We start from the raw sequence: 12018 nt of genomic DNA, 5'->3' as shown, positions 1-12018 counted from the left end.
AACAAATACCAGTTTCAGTGTATGGCTCTGTCAGACGGACACTTCCTACATCTCTCAGCATTCAGAATTCCAATGGTTATTTTCCAATTCAAACAGCGGGAGCTACTGATGAATGAAAACAATCAGTTTAAGTGTATAAATAAATAATTTAATGAACAGTAAAATTGTCAGAGTACATCTTAAATAAACTAGCAATATTAGAAAAAGAGAAACACAATTTCCCTTTAGGATATTTCTCACTATACAAAAAGGTTTCTTAAAATAAATTTGTCTGTCCAACAGTACTAACATTTATACTGGCTATAAACAAAAGACAAAAAGCTATACTTCACTAACATGGTAGTGAATCCATTCCATTCTGTGTAAGGTAATGCTTAATTTTTAATTTTTGTGTTATAGCCAGTTACTGGCTACCACTCTCATTCCATGCTGGCCTACATGGTCTGCTTCAGCACCTTCCTCTTGGCATTCATCCGTCTCATCTGGTCTCTTGTCAACAAGAACTACTTGCTGCCTTATTAAGGCAAATATCTTGCATCTGTTCATTTCTATCCCCACTGCTGGCACAGGGACTATAATTAAGAGTATAGACTAGTTTCCTCTTTGAATTTACAAATGTGGGTCAAATAGCTGTCTTATTCACTACTACCAGTAGCTAATTATTAAAGCAGACAGCTAATTTGACCCTTGAAAGATTCCTGTGGCATTCAGATGTGTTAGTGAACATGACATGTTTCTTCACGATGTGTCTTCCTTCATTTCTATTTCACGTTACAGAAGAGAAAAACAGAGCAGATACCACCTTATCCAGGATGTCAGTAGGGTGGGCAAGGAAATGATGAGAGCTGAAGCTCGCTTAAGAAGCTAGTGCAAAGGTCTTGCACGTAATTAAAGAAAATAGAGAAGATATTTAAGTTTTCAGGCTGTTTTATGAGTAAAGAACAATGGGGAAACATGGCATATGAAGTTAGTAACAGACACGATCATGGGTGGAGGTGAGCATTAGGGATGAAGCTGTGCAAATAATTTTGGATAAGCCAAGAGAAGAAGAAAGGAGTGATGTGCAAGACTACTTTTAAAGCTCGTGCAGGGAATCCAGATTTAATCGTAAGGCAAGACAAAGCAGAGGTTTCAAAGTCAACAGAGCATGCATCAGACAAGATACATGATGGGTTACTGAGATATCAAGACAACAATGAGAAGGAGGTAGTGGTGTTATAGGAGTACAACACTGTTACAAATATACCACGTTTTCCATTTACAATATTGCATCACAGACATTATTTACAGGATATCTTTAGAAGTGTTTCTACCTAATGAATAACCCCCTACCCTGGGATTACTAATAGATAGACGTCCATCTCTTCCAGGCAGTGAGGAAGATGAGGAGTCTTTCCATCATTTCTCTGAAAGTTAAAACAGTGCATTATTAACATTAAAATGAAACTTTAGTTAGATATTTCAGCATATTCTTTCCTGTCCCTTTTACACTGCATTTTCTATGAATCCTGTCAATATATATAAGGAACAAAATGATACTGAGAATTGGAACTCATGACTTGTTGCTCTCTTATCCCTTGATACGAGTACCAAGAAAAATTAATATGAGTTAATTGCAAGTCTTACTTATATACACTGTATGGTGATGTGTTAGCCCACAATTATTCTGAAAGCATGTACGTGTGGCTCAGTAAGTTGGGGGTGGGTAGAAGCGGCTCCATGCATTGTTTTCAGTAAAACTGCAAAGCTCATAGGACTTTTATACTGACATTTCAATCAAGACAAACCTAAATGCGTTAGAATCACAACCTAGTCACTAGCAGTCATTGGAATCACTACCTAGAAAACCTGGAAGAACAAACATTTGGTTCCTTTAAAAGTTATCTCTGTGCGTAATAAATCTTCCAAAAAACTTTGAAAAGACAAAAATCAGGAGGCTTTTTCATCCTTGACTGTGGAAAAAAACAGAAGTTCACTCCCAAGTTACTTATCCTGTTTTACTTAGATTTAAATTTGTTTTATAAGCATTCAAATATGAATATACAATAAAGAGAAATATTTTTAATTATTTGTCTCCCCCTTACGGTACATACACATATGAGGAGATTTTCTTTGTATGCATAAAATGCAAGAGAAGATCTGAAAAGTCTGGTAGCTAACCAGTCTCATCACTCCTTCCTTTCTCAACAGAGGACCAAAGAGTGAATCCTAGGTTACAAGCTAAGCATAGCAAGACTTTCTTGAAAACTGAGTATTTTACAATTTTCTTAATACTGTTATGCAAAATAAATTTACTAAAAAGATCTCAATGTCTTTCCAGAAAGATTTCCCTCCTTTCAAGCAAATACTTCTGCTCTTTATAAAGAAAGTCTCTCTAATGTACAGCACTTACATGTTAGTGTGAGAGAAGTTGGGTCAAGCTTTAACCTGTTACATTCAGATGTCCCAGGATCAAAAGTATCATCTTCATCATAAATACTTTGACGTAAAACATTCTTTATAAAATCTGGGTTCATTGTGTTTTCCATAAACCCTTCTGTTGATGGTGGTACAGAAAACTCTAGCTGATAAAATACAGTGGAGCTTTCATTACTGAAAAACAAAGTCAAGTATGAATGCCTTCAAGTCGCCACTGGATCTTTTCTTTTTTGAGAAGACCAACTTTTCATATCAATGTTGGTGTGGATTTTTTTAAAACTTGTTCTAAAGAAAAGTATTATAAAGGAAAACTGCCATCAAAGATTCCAGTTTCCTCCTCCCTCCCCCTTCTCAGAAGAGCTCTTGAGATTAACAGAAACTGGGCACATTCCTGAAGCCAACCTCCTGAGACATGTTTTCCAATGCACAAAGGGCAATTGGATATGTGTCGTAATGGGGTGAGGTTTTCAGCACTCGTGCTTCACAAGTCCCTAACGATAAGAGGTGTTGCCATATCTCATGCACAGCTTAGCAGAGAACCTGCAGAAAGATTTTCTCTCCTGCTAGCAGTACCTGGGGCCACCCAGCTGTGCTCTTAACTCAACTCTGGAGTGGATTACACAGACCACTGAACTGGAGTCCGTCTCTGGAGATGTCATTGTTTGTGGTCTACCAAATCCACTGACTACAATTCGACAGTTACATTTTGTACTCACAGAATTTAAAACATAAAAACATTAGTTGGAAGGAGGAAAATAAAAGGAGACACACAGAGAGAGAGAAAGAGGCAGAGAAGAGACACACACACACACAAAGAGGCAGAGAGAGAGAGAGTTCAGCTAGTCAACATGTATGCAGAACTACAGCTTTGTACGTGATGGATTAAATCATAATTTTTAGCTAAGGAGCTACAGCTCACACATCGAAGAGAGCTGGCATGCCCAAGGCTGGCAGTGCAGGGGAGCACATTCCCCAAAGCACCCTCAGGACTGCCCCTTGCCACAGCCCAAGGGAGCTTTTCCTCTGTCCTTGCTCTCTCAAGGGCCTTGGGACTTTGCAAATCTACTTCCCTTGATTCTCTCTTGTCTTTCTAATCCCTTTTGTAACAGTGCTTTTTCAGAAATTTGCTCTTGTTGTCCAAAATAAAGTGAGGGGGAAGAGCAATCCACACAAACCAACAGTGCAATATTACTCTTTTGGCTCTCACAACTTGTATGTCCCTGTTGCCTTTAGCTCTTTTGGGAACAACACAGTTCTCCCATCCCCATGAAACCTGTTTTTTTTATTTAAACCATGTCCATCTCAAGTGGTTCCAGCAGCTCATTTTCCTTTTAATAAATATCCTTGGATATGTTTATTAAGGGCTGCACTTGGAACCAAAGACAACAGAGATGATACTTAACAGCAATAAAACGTTACTGTCTCATCATACATTATTAGCACCACTTGCCATTTACACCAGAGGATGCTTTGACCAGTTTTCACTACCTATATATGTAATTTTCCCCCAAAACAACATATTTTTCACAGATTTAAATGTTGTGAATATTTACATAGGCACATGTATGTCTCATCAAAAGCCTAGAATTTTCAGATAGTTTGTGTGACAGAAATTGCTTACCTGAAATAAACCACCTGAGCTGACCTAAAGTAGCGTCCTAGAGCTGGAGATGAACAGTAGACATCTGTTAACTTGAGGAGAAAAAAAAAATAAAAATAAAAAAATATTTCTTCCATTCACTCTCTTTTCCCCATAAAAGACAGTACAGTGAATCATTCTTACAAGGTGTTTTAAGGGACATAAACACAGGTGCTGAAGGTCAAATATCAGCAAATATCTGCCCTGGAAAAGGTACACAATCCCTTTAAGTTTGACAGACAAGTTAATCTGTGTGTTTGAGTGATTACTATATTACCTTAACACAATGGAGGCATTCAGGGTGAACTACAAGTACGTGCCCATGTTGCCATGGGCAATTTATGTTGTTTGGCTTGGGTTTTTATTAGTAGCAAAAAGCCCTTCTGCTCTTACTTGGTAGAGGGAAGGGTCTTGCTACTGAAACTCCCTTTCCACAGTAAGTCTAACTCAGCACTGCCAGACCTGCTGAGTTTATTGCAGTCGTAACTCAGGGCTGTGATGGCTCAATGGAAATGGCAGCTATAAATCCAGGCTGTCATCATGTACTTACAGGAGAATGCAACACACAGGATTTTTAGCCAGCATTGGATTTAGATGACCTTCACAGGCCCCTCCTAACCTAAGTTATTCAATGATTCTATGAAAAACGTGAAGACTATCTCCCAACCATTACTCAAATTTGGGGAAAAAAAAAATAAATAAAAAAAAATCAATATAAACTTCTTGTGTGCTTAAAAGCAGACAATTCTTTTTTCTAGATCAAGACTTAAAATTATACTAGAAAAAGTACAACTCAGATTTTTTTGTGCGCTTGCAAATGTCTGATTTTCTACACGGAGAAACAGAAATTTCTTAAAAGGGAAAACACTGAATCCATGTTACAAGCAGAATCAGCTTTGCCAAGAACCACAACACATACCCTCTTAGTAATGTCTTCAGAGAAAAGGTGTGGGAGACCACACATTAACTCCAACGTTCCTGAAAAATTGCGATAATTTCCACTATTTAGTAGTGCATCAGGATCCCAATAGTCATCCTCATCTGTGTAAACATCTATTATTCAAAAGGAGACAGAACAGGGAGGAAAAAACTCCAGTTAGCAGAAGTATTGAAAAAAAACCTTCTTGACTTCCTCCAGGGTGGCTTTCTCACAAATTTTCTAGGTAATGACTAAGAGTGACAGACAGAAAGTGCAAGTCACCTGTAGAAAAGTGACAGCACATGGAGGTCAATCACTCGTCCACATTAGCAAAAGTCAGCTGCTTTGGGAGCCTGACGGGCACTGACACCACACGAGGGGACGTAAGTGATCCATTGCACTTGTTGCAACGTTACGAGCATCATTTCCATCCTTATCCCCAACTCTGTTCTCGTAACATTTTCTCACTTAGCTCCAAACTGGCATTGCCACCTGACCAGGGTACAAGTTGTTTGCTGCCTGCTAAGATGAAAGTGTTCACATCCACTACTCAACACACCACCCTCTGCAGTCAGAATCCTGGTCCCTTCAACAGTTTACAGAAGTAGTTTAAAGGATGCTACTGTTCAATTTGTGTTAGATTAGATTGTACATGTTCCACATTTTTTACTAGAGGACAAACTGAGAGCAAGATACTTACTAGAATAAAGAATTAGGCTGATGAGAATGACCAGGAAGAATACTAGAAAAATTGTAGTTATAACCATCCATAGTTTACACTTCCAGAAAACTACATTCCTGCATGATATCCAGTGATCTCTCTCCTAGTTACAAAAGGGAGATGTTGATTAATGAAACGAGGCAGGAAAAAATATTTAAGCATGTCTCTGCTGTAACATTTAGAAACAAAAAAACCCCACCTAGATGGGAGAGTCTCATTGGTAAGCAATGCCCTACACCAGGGGTTCCCATATAGCTGCAGGTAGGAACATAGACCTGCAGAAGGCAAAGGATATTCACAGGCAGGCTATTACTTGACAGAGATGTATCATTCCTCATTTGTGCAGAATTTCCAATTCCTGAATTGCCCATAAAGCTAAGGTGCTACAAAGGTGCTTTCATGGCTTCCAATTTTTTTTTTTTAAAGCACATAGATTTGATTTATTTGTTCCACAAACTCTCCTTTTAATGTTTGCCATGTCTCCCAAACAAAAAGTTTCCTGTGGAGGAATTTCCAAAATCATTCACCTCTGTGATTGATGATATCAGTCTGAATAGCTCCTGGATGCCAGCACCCAAAGCAAGCAAACTGCTATTCGTTAGATACTATTGCATTAAAGAACACTTTAAAATAATTGAGACTTTTACAGCTGACTCCCTTTTTTCTTCAGAAGATTGGAAACTTGAAGGCTATTGAGTACATTTAACAGAAAGTTTATTACAAATCTCACCTGTTCTAGGAGATGACAAGGAAACTCTCTTCAAAGAAATTTTGCATGTGTGCGTGTTCATATAGGAGAGAAAGGAGAGAAAGGACAATACCTGTCTTTCATTTAGTTTTTAATAAGATCGAAGACCGTGGCAGAAGTTAGTACTGCTGGGGTGACTAATAAAATACTAATATTAAAAAAAAAAATCTTAGGTGATATAGCAAAACAAATTAAAAAACCTCCAACTATTTTGTTCCACAGTCAGAAGATTGAAGGAAGGACTCCAATTCATAAGTAGACCATGCTGCCTTTTTAATTCCTCCTCTTTGTCCTCCTCAACCATCATAAACCCAGCTGTAAACTCCATGTCCTTGTTAGTATCAGCACCAGATGAGGAAAAGCACATGCTGTAGGTTGTCTGGACCACACACATGCAGGTTGGCAGGAACTAGCTGCTGGCTGAAGGCACTAACCCAGGTTACCTTCCTTTACTTTTTGAACTTTCTAAGAACCCAGCGTAATAGAAAGCCTTTCAGTGAATTTACCTGACATCCACTAGCTGGCTTAAAAGCTTCTTTGGGGGTGGCAGATGACCAGGGGGAGAAAACAGAAACCCACAGAAAGATCTTACAAAAGTCATTTCTCCAGGAGCAGGGGCAGAGGAAGGGAAAGTGCTCCCTGCAGACAGCCCTGTGCACAGAACTTTGGTGGAGAACGAAGGGCAAAGGCTGGATATGGTTTTGCTTACAGCGTGCTTTCAGGTGTAATCATATTTACACATATATGTTTGAATTTTAAAATGTATTAGAAGAATTAAGCTTCAATTTAATACTTGACACTAGCATATAAGTTTGTATCTGAAAAAAGAAAAAAAGCCAGTGACTACTGCCTAGAGTACAGCTATGAAATCAGACGTAGTATCAGTTGAGACAGACTGTTACCAAGCCCAAGTTTCGATTGAGCCACATATTTAGACCATCACGAAAGTGTAATTCTTGATCATGCATAGCAAACTGGCTTGATCTCAAGCAAACATTGAGCTCTCCAACTATCCCCTACCAGCTGGACCAACACCCTCTGGACATTGCCCATATACATCGCAAGACTGCCGGGAGGGAGCAGCAGCAGAGAAAAATCTCTCTGCAGTGGACAGGGCAGTTCTTCTGATTAACCTGCCACAGGAGCAGGCAGCAGAACATGACAATTTTCCAGCAGTCCCTACAGGACAGGAAGCCAATTGCCAGAATCAGTAGAAACAGAGCCCAAATGACAACTCAGTTCTGGGAAGGGGAAGGCTAAACAGAAACTTAAGGGTAACGTTTCTCAAGATAGCCAAGCGGATCTAGCTCACCCCTGCCTCTCCTCCACCCTCTCCTCTTCCTCTTCGCATCTCTCCAGAATTTGTCTGACCCTGCAGCAAGCTGTTTCAGCTTACCAGACCAGAAGAGAAGTAACTGGCCCCTGATATAGTAGAGGAAATGGGGTTTTTGCCCAGCCAGTGGAATGAATCAGCCCGTGGAGACGACCAGCAGGGCTCACACGAGGAAGCAGTGGCTGTTGCTCGGCCAGGAGCAGGAAGGGAGGGGTAGCATGACTAACACAGCCAAGCTCTCAGGAGGGCTCAGCCATCCCGACAGAAAAGTGGGAAACTTCTTAGCTCTGCCACAGATTCCCTCTGCTCTTAGTAAGTAATGAAAAACATTACAACAGTCACCTGTGAGTATACATTAGCCCTCTGCCAGTGCTAGTCTGTTCCATAGCCTTAAGCTAAACACTGGAAGCTACTTCCCTCAGGACTCACATCTTGGTCTTAACTGAGGCTTTGGGGCACTTACTTCATACAAATTCATAATTGTTAGCAGCTGCAAATTGCTCAAAGATAAAAACAGAGAGAATCCAGCATGGTCTGTTGCAGGACATCCTATTCTTGTTTTGGCAGCACTGTTTTCTGATTAATTTGCTCTGAAAGAAAGCCTGGTTTTAATACAGATTTCAACTTTTCTCCTTTCTGGTTTTGAGCCCAATCCCACAGACAATGCACGAAAAGGAAAAGCAAAACTCAGAGTACCAATTAAAACTTCATTTCCTAAGATAAAGTTCACAGAGACAAATACCAAAAAATAAAAAAGTTCAAAATCCCACTCCAATATTAGAATACTTCATTAAGAAGAAAAGATGTTTAACAGGTTTTCAGCCTTTACTTTCAAGTAAATAACCTTTCCCTCTCCCTCAAATGACAAATTAAACCACCCATACAAGATGTTCCTGCATTTCTCTTGCTGCGTGGTATTTTCCCCAACAGCAAGCATCAAATGAGCAAATGAAATTCCTACCTTTCTTGTTTGAGCATTTAGAGGCTTGTCATGATCAGCCTCACTTTCCTCCGCATTATCTTCTTGTAATTCAATAACCTCATGCTCCTGACCAGAGCTTTGCCTTTTCATAGCTTCTGTCTCTGCATGAGCACCTCTGTCTCTGAAGCAAGCACGGAGGCAACTCATTTCCTTCTGGTTTCAGCAGCAGTTATGGTCAGCAGCAGTCCTGGTATGAGGCTGGAGACCGTAACAGTCAGAGTTGGGATAGTTTTCACAGAAGAGATCTCAAAACACTGATAAACAAGGGGAATTCCTTGAAAGGACAAATAATGTCCTCTGCACTAGCTACGGAGAAACGGGAGGCGGAGGAAGTATCGATTTGCCCAGTCGCCAGAACCGCAGCCCTCAGCTGTGCAATACTCGGCTTTCCAGTTTGTCTGCCTTACAGTACCAGCCCTTGACACGCACAAGCAGGTGACTAAACCTTCAGCTACGTTGGCATTTGCTGAGGCAATTTGGAAAGGAACCGACTTGCTTTCCCTGCTCCTCTCAGACAAAACAGTAAAATACTACTGCCGTTATCGGCGCAGACAAGCAGATGTGGTTCTGAGCAGCACAAACTGAGTAAATGATCACGTAGCTTGTGGTTCGGTTAGGCTGTGAAGGGAACTCATAATATCCATCAACACTTCTAATTTTAGTCTCCCCGTATAGTCAATAAAGAAATGAATGTTACTGACCTTTGTGCTGTGAATTGGTCTCTCTCTAGCTGTTATGTCACCTAAAAATCACATTTGGTGCTAAAGAACCATTTATGTCGATTCACACACTATCCAACCTAAACCTGAGAAGCCACTTCCATGTGAAAAAACAAAAGGACAAATCTGAATAGAGAAGGAAGATGGCCTTCAATTTCAGCCTGTGCCCTACAGGGCATGCTTTTATGAAGAAAATCATGGTGTAAGTTGAGATCTGGTCTGCCCTAGCTTCCCACATGAACTCTCCCGTGCTACTTAGAGTCACTCATAACTTACTGCAGCCAGGGACTGATTCCCCTCACCCCCACTCCCCCAGAATCCCTCATCCTACCTCCTCTCGTTTCTCCTGTTCTGACTCCATCCACGCGTTTCTCCTTCCTCCCCACGGAGCACCTCTCCCTGTTCTGGATCAAAAGGGTTGGGCAGGCAGCTGGTAACTGCACTCTTGGTCACTCTCATGTCCCAGCAAGGAGAGGATTGTGCATTAAGAGGAAAACAAAGCCTCTTTCTCCAACTCCCTCCCTTGCTGGCTGAGCATCCACTCACAGCACTGCTACTCTTTCCGCCAAATGCTGAGGATGCTTTTCCTCCCCCCAGATTTTGCCATTGTGCAACTCATCTAGCTACTGATGCCTGAAGCATTCCCAGGGGTTCAGATTCCTGATGTTATGTCACAGCCATCCAGGCAAAGGCACTCCATCAAGCTGAGCACATGGCTTGGTTTCAGTCAGCAAATAAAAAGAAATACAAATTGCATACCCTACCTTTTGGCTCTGGAGAATCCTTAAAAGTCCGGAGAACTGAGGATGAAGCTGAGCAGTCATCAAGACCAAAACGTGTGTCTGGATCCACAAGATTTTACCTGGAACATCTTCACTATAAAAAGCCTTTACCTATTCGTTTTCAGTACTCCTGCTGGAGATGAGCTTCATTTATTTCATTTCCACTCACAGTAAAAGACTTCACCTTCCTACTGAATTGTGTGAAGCCAAAACAGCTTTTCTAAGTCAAATGAGTTAATCATTATGGATCTCACCCTGCAAAAGCCAAAGTCCTTTTAGTAACATCTGTGAAGGAGCTCCTTACAAAGGCTTTCCTTACAAAGAGTTTCTTTAGTCTGGGTGATCCAAGTTCCACACTTGGTGCCTTTCTTGCATGTGAAGTAACTGACTCTTCTGACGCCTGGTGCTGTGAAACTCTTAAAGAAAACGGGAAGTGGAGAACTGATCTGAACTTTCTGGCCTAGGCTTTTATCTAAAACAGAACAGCAGGAAAACTGTTTTCTTCCGTAGTGAAGACATCTCTGGTTTCAATACAAGAAAAAGAAACTTGTGCCCTTAAATGTGCACTTTAGTAAAAGGGGCAAGTTAGGTTCAGCTTTACAAAAAGAGGAAACTCCAAGGTACAAATGTAGTTCTGATTGCACCTGGGGATTAGAGTTCCAGAGGCACAACCAAATGAATAAAACATAACCACTTGTGTTTTTAGCGCATGTTTATTAAAAAGGAAGATGTGAATGACTGACTAGCCTTTAAAGATACTAAACCCCCTAAAACATAGGCTTTGAGTATAGCTTATGTAGTAAGTTTGACACAAGCATCTTGGGGGGGAGGGAATGCCCAACACTAGTGCAAGCAAGGAAGGAAAAGCAGTATCAGTGTTAGACACAGGAGTCTCACTGCATGCAGATTACAGTGCTAGCTCATTCCAGTGTTTTCCCCATATGCTGCCAAGTTGGGTCTAAAACAAAACAAGGATCGGGTCTAAAACAAAACAAGGATCACATATTTATGTACTGTAGAATAAAAGTGTGCTGTGTGGACAGCAATGACTGGCATTCAAATTGCAGGCTTAATTATTTGTTTTTAATACATTAAAGTTGAAAGATAAACCCTTCCAAACACTGAGCACAATTTTAAGACCATCTGGAAAGACCATCCAGATGGTCTTAAGACTGTTTAGACAGATCTTTTATTAAACTCAATACCAGCATTCTTATGTCCCATAAACAGCTTTGGAAACCTTAAATCAGCCACATTTGGGCTGATTTGCTCATCAGGAGATTATAATTATCAACGCTAGATTTACTGCTAGGGTTAAAGGAACGTGGCTCATTTCCTCTTCTTCTTTCTTTGAGTCCAAGGATGCGTCCAGCCACATAAACCCCTTTTCCTTTTATGTCCCTTTCAATGTCTTGTGGCCATGTGGGCACAGCCCAGGAAGAGACAGAAAGCAAAAATCCTGACCCTGAAACTCTGCTTGCTGCAGACCAAGGACATCAGGAAAAGCAGCACGAACTCACCAGGAGCATGCTAAAATTCCCAGAGCCAGAGCTGGGGAAATACACTTGTAACATATTTCAAACATCAGATCCTACAACTATGTTCAAATTGTTAAGACAGTGTAAGAAAGCTCCAAAGTTTCCTTCTGTTTAATTAATTAAAATGGAATATTTCTTTCCTCTCATTTAAACATCATCCCCAAGAACATAAATGATGCTCTTCTGGTTCTTTAATGAACATTTCTTGCACCCTAACAT

The 12018-nt window shown here is 40.5% G+C and overlaps 1 protein-coding gene across 1 annotated transcript; it reads right to left on the bottom strand.

The window, feature by feature from the left end:
* Positions 1–393: 393 nt before the first annotated feature.
* On the bottom strand, positions 394–8907 carry C2H3orf52 (chromosome 2 C3orf52 homolog). The gene is made up of 6 exons (XM_068421150.1): positions 8740–8907; positions 5677–5800; positions 4977–5110; positions 4040–4110; positions 2393–2592; positions 394–572 (listed from the first exon to the last, which is right to left on the bottom strand). Exons 1-6 carry the CDS (start codon positions 8905–8907, stop codon positions 394–396), a joined length of 876 nt encoding a protein of 291 aa, XP_068277251.1.
* Positions 8908–12018: the final 3111 nt, after the last annotated feature.

Source organism: Nyctibius grandis, chromosome 2 (genome assembly GCF_013368605.1).
Source record: "Nyctibius grandis isolate bNycGra1 chromosome 2, bNycGra1.pri, whole genome shotgun sequence".
NCBI lineage: Eukaryota > Metazoa > Chordata > Aves > Nyctibiiformes > Nyctibiidae > Nyctibius > Nyctibius grandis.
The sequence above is the reverse complement of the archived record's forward strand: the minus strand, read 5'-3'. Positions and strand labels throughout refer to the sequence as shown.

Coding starts and splice junctions, on each gene's coding strand:
- C2H3orf52 (XM_068421150.1), bottom strand. CDS start 8,907: ATGAGTTGCCTCCGTGCTTGCTTCAGAGACAGAGGTGCTCATGCAGAG. Junction 2,593..4,039: donor GCTCAGGTGGTTTATTTCAG/GTAAGCAATTTC, acceptor TTTGTTTTTCAG/TAATGAAAGCTCCACTGTAT. Junction 573..2,392: donor AACTTCTCTCACACTAACAT/GTAAGTGCTGTA, acceptor TCTTAATTATAG/TCCCTGTGCCAGCAGTGGGG.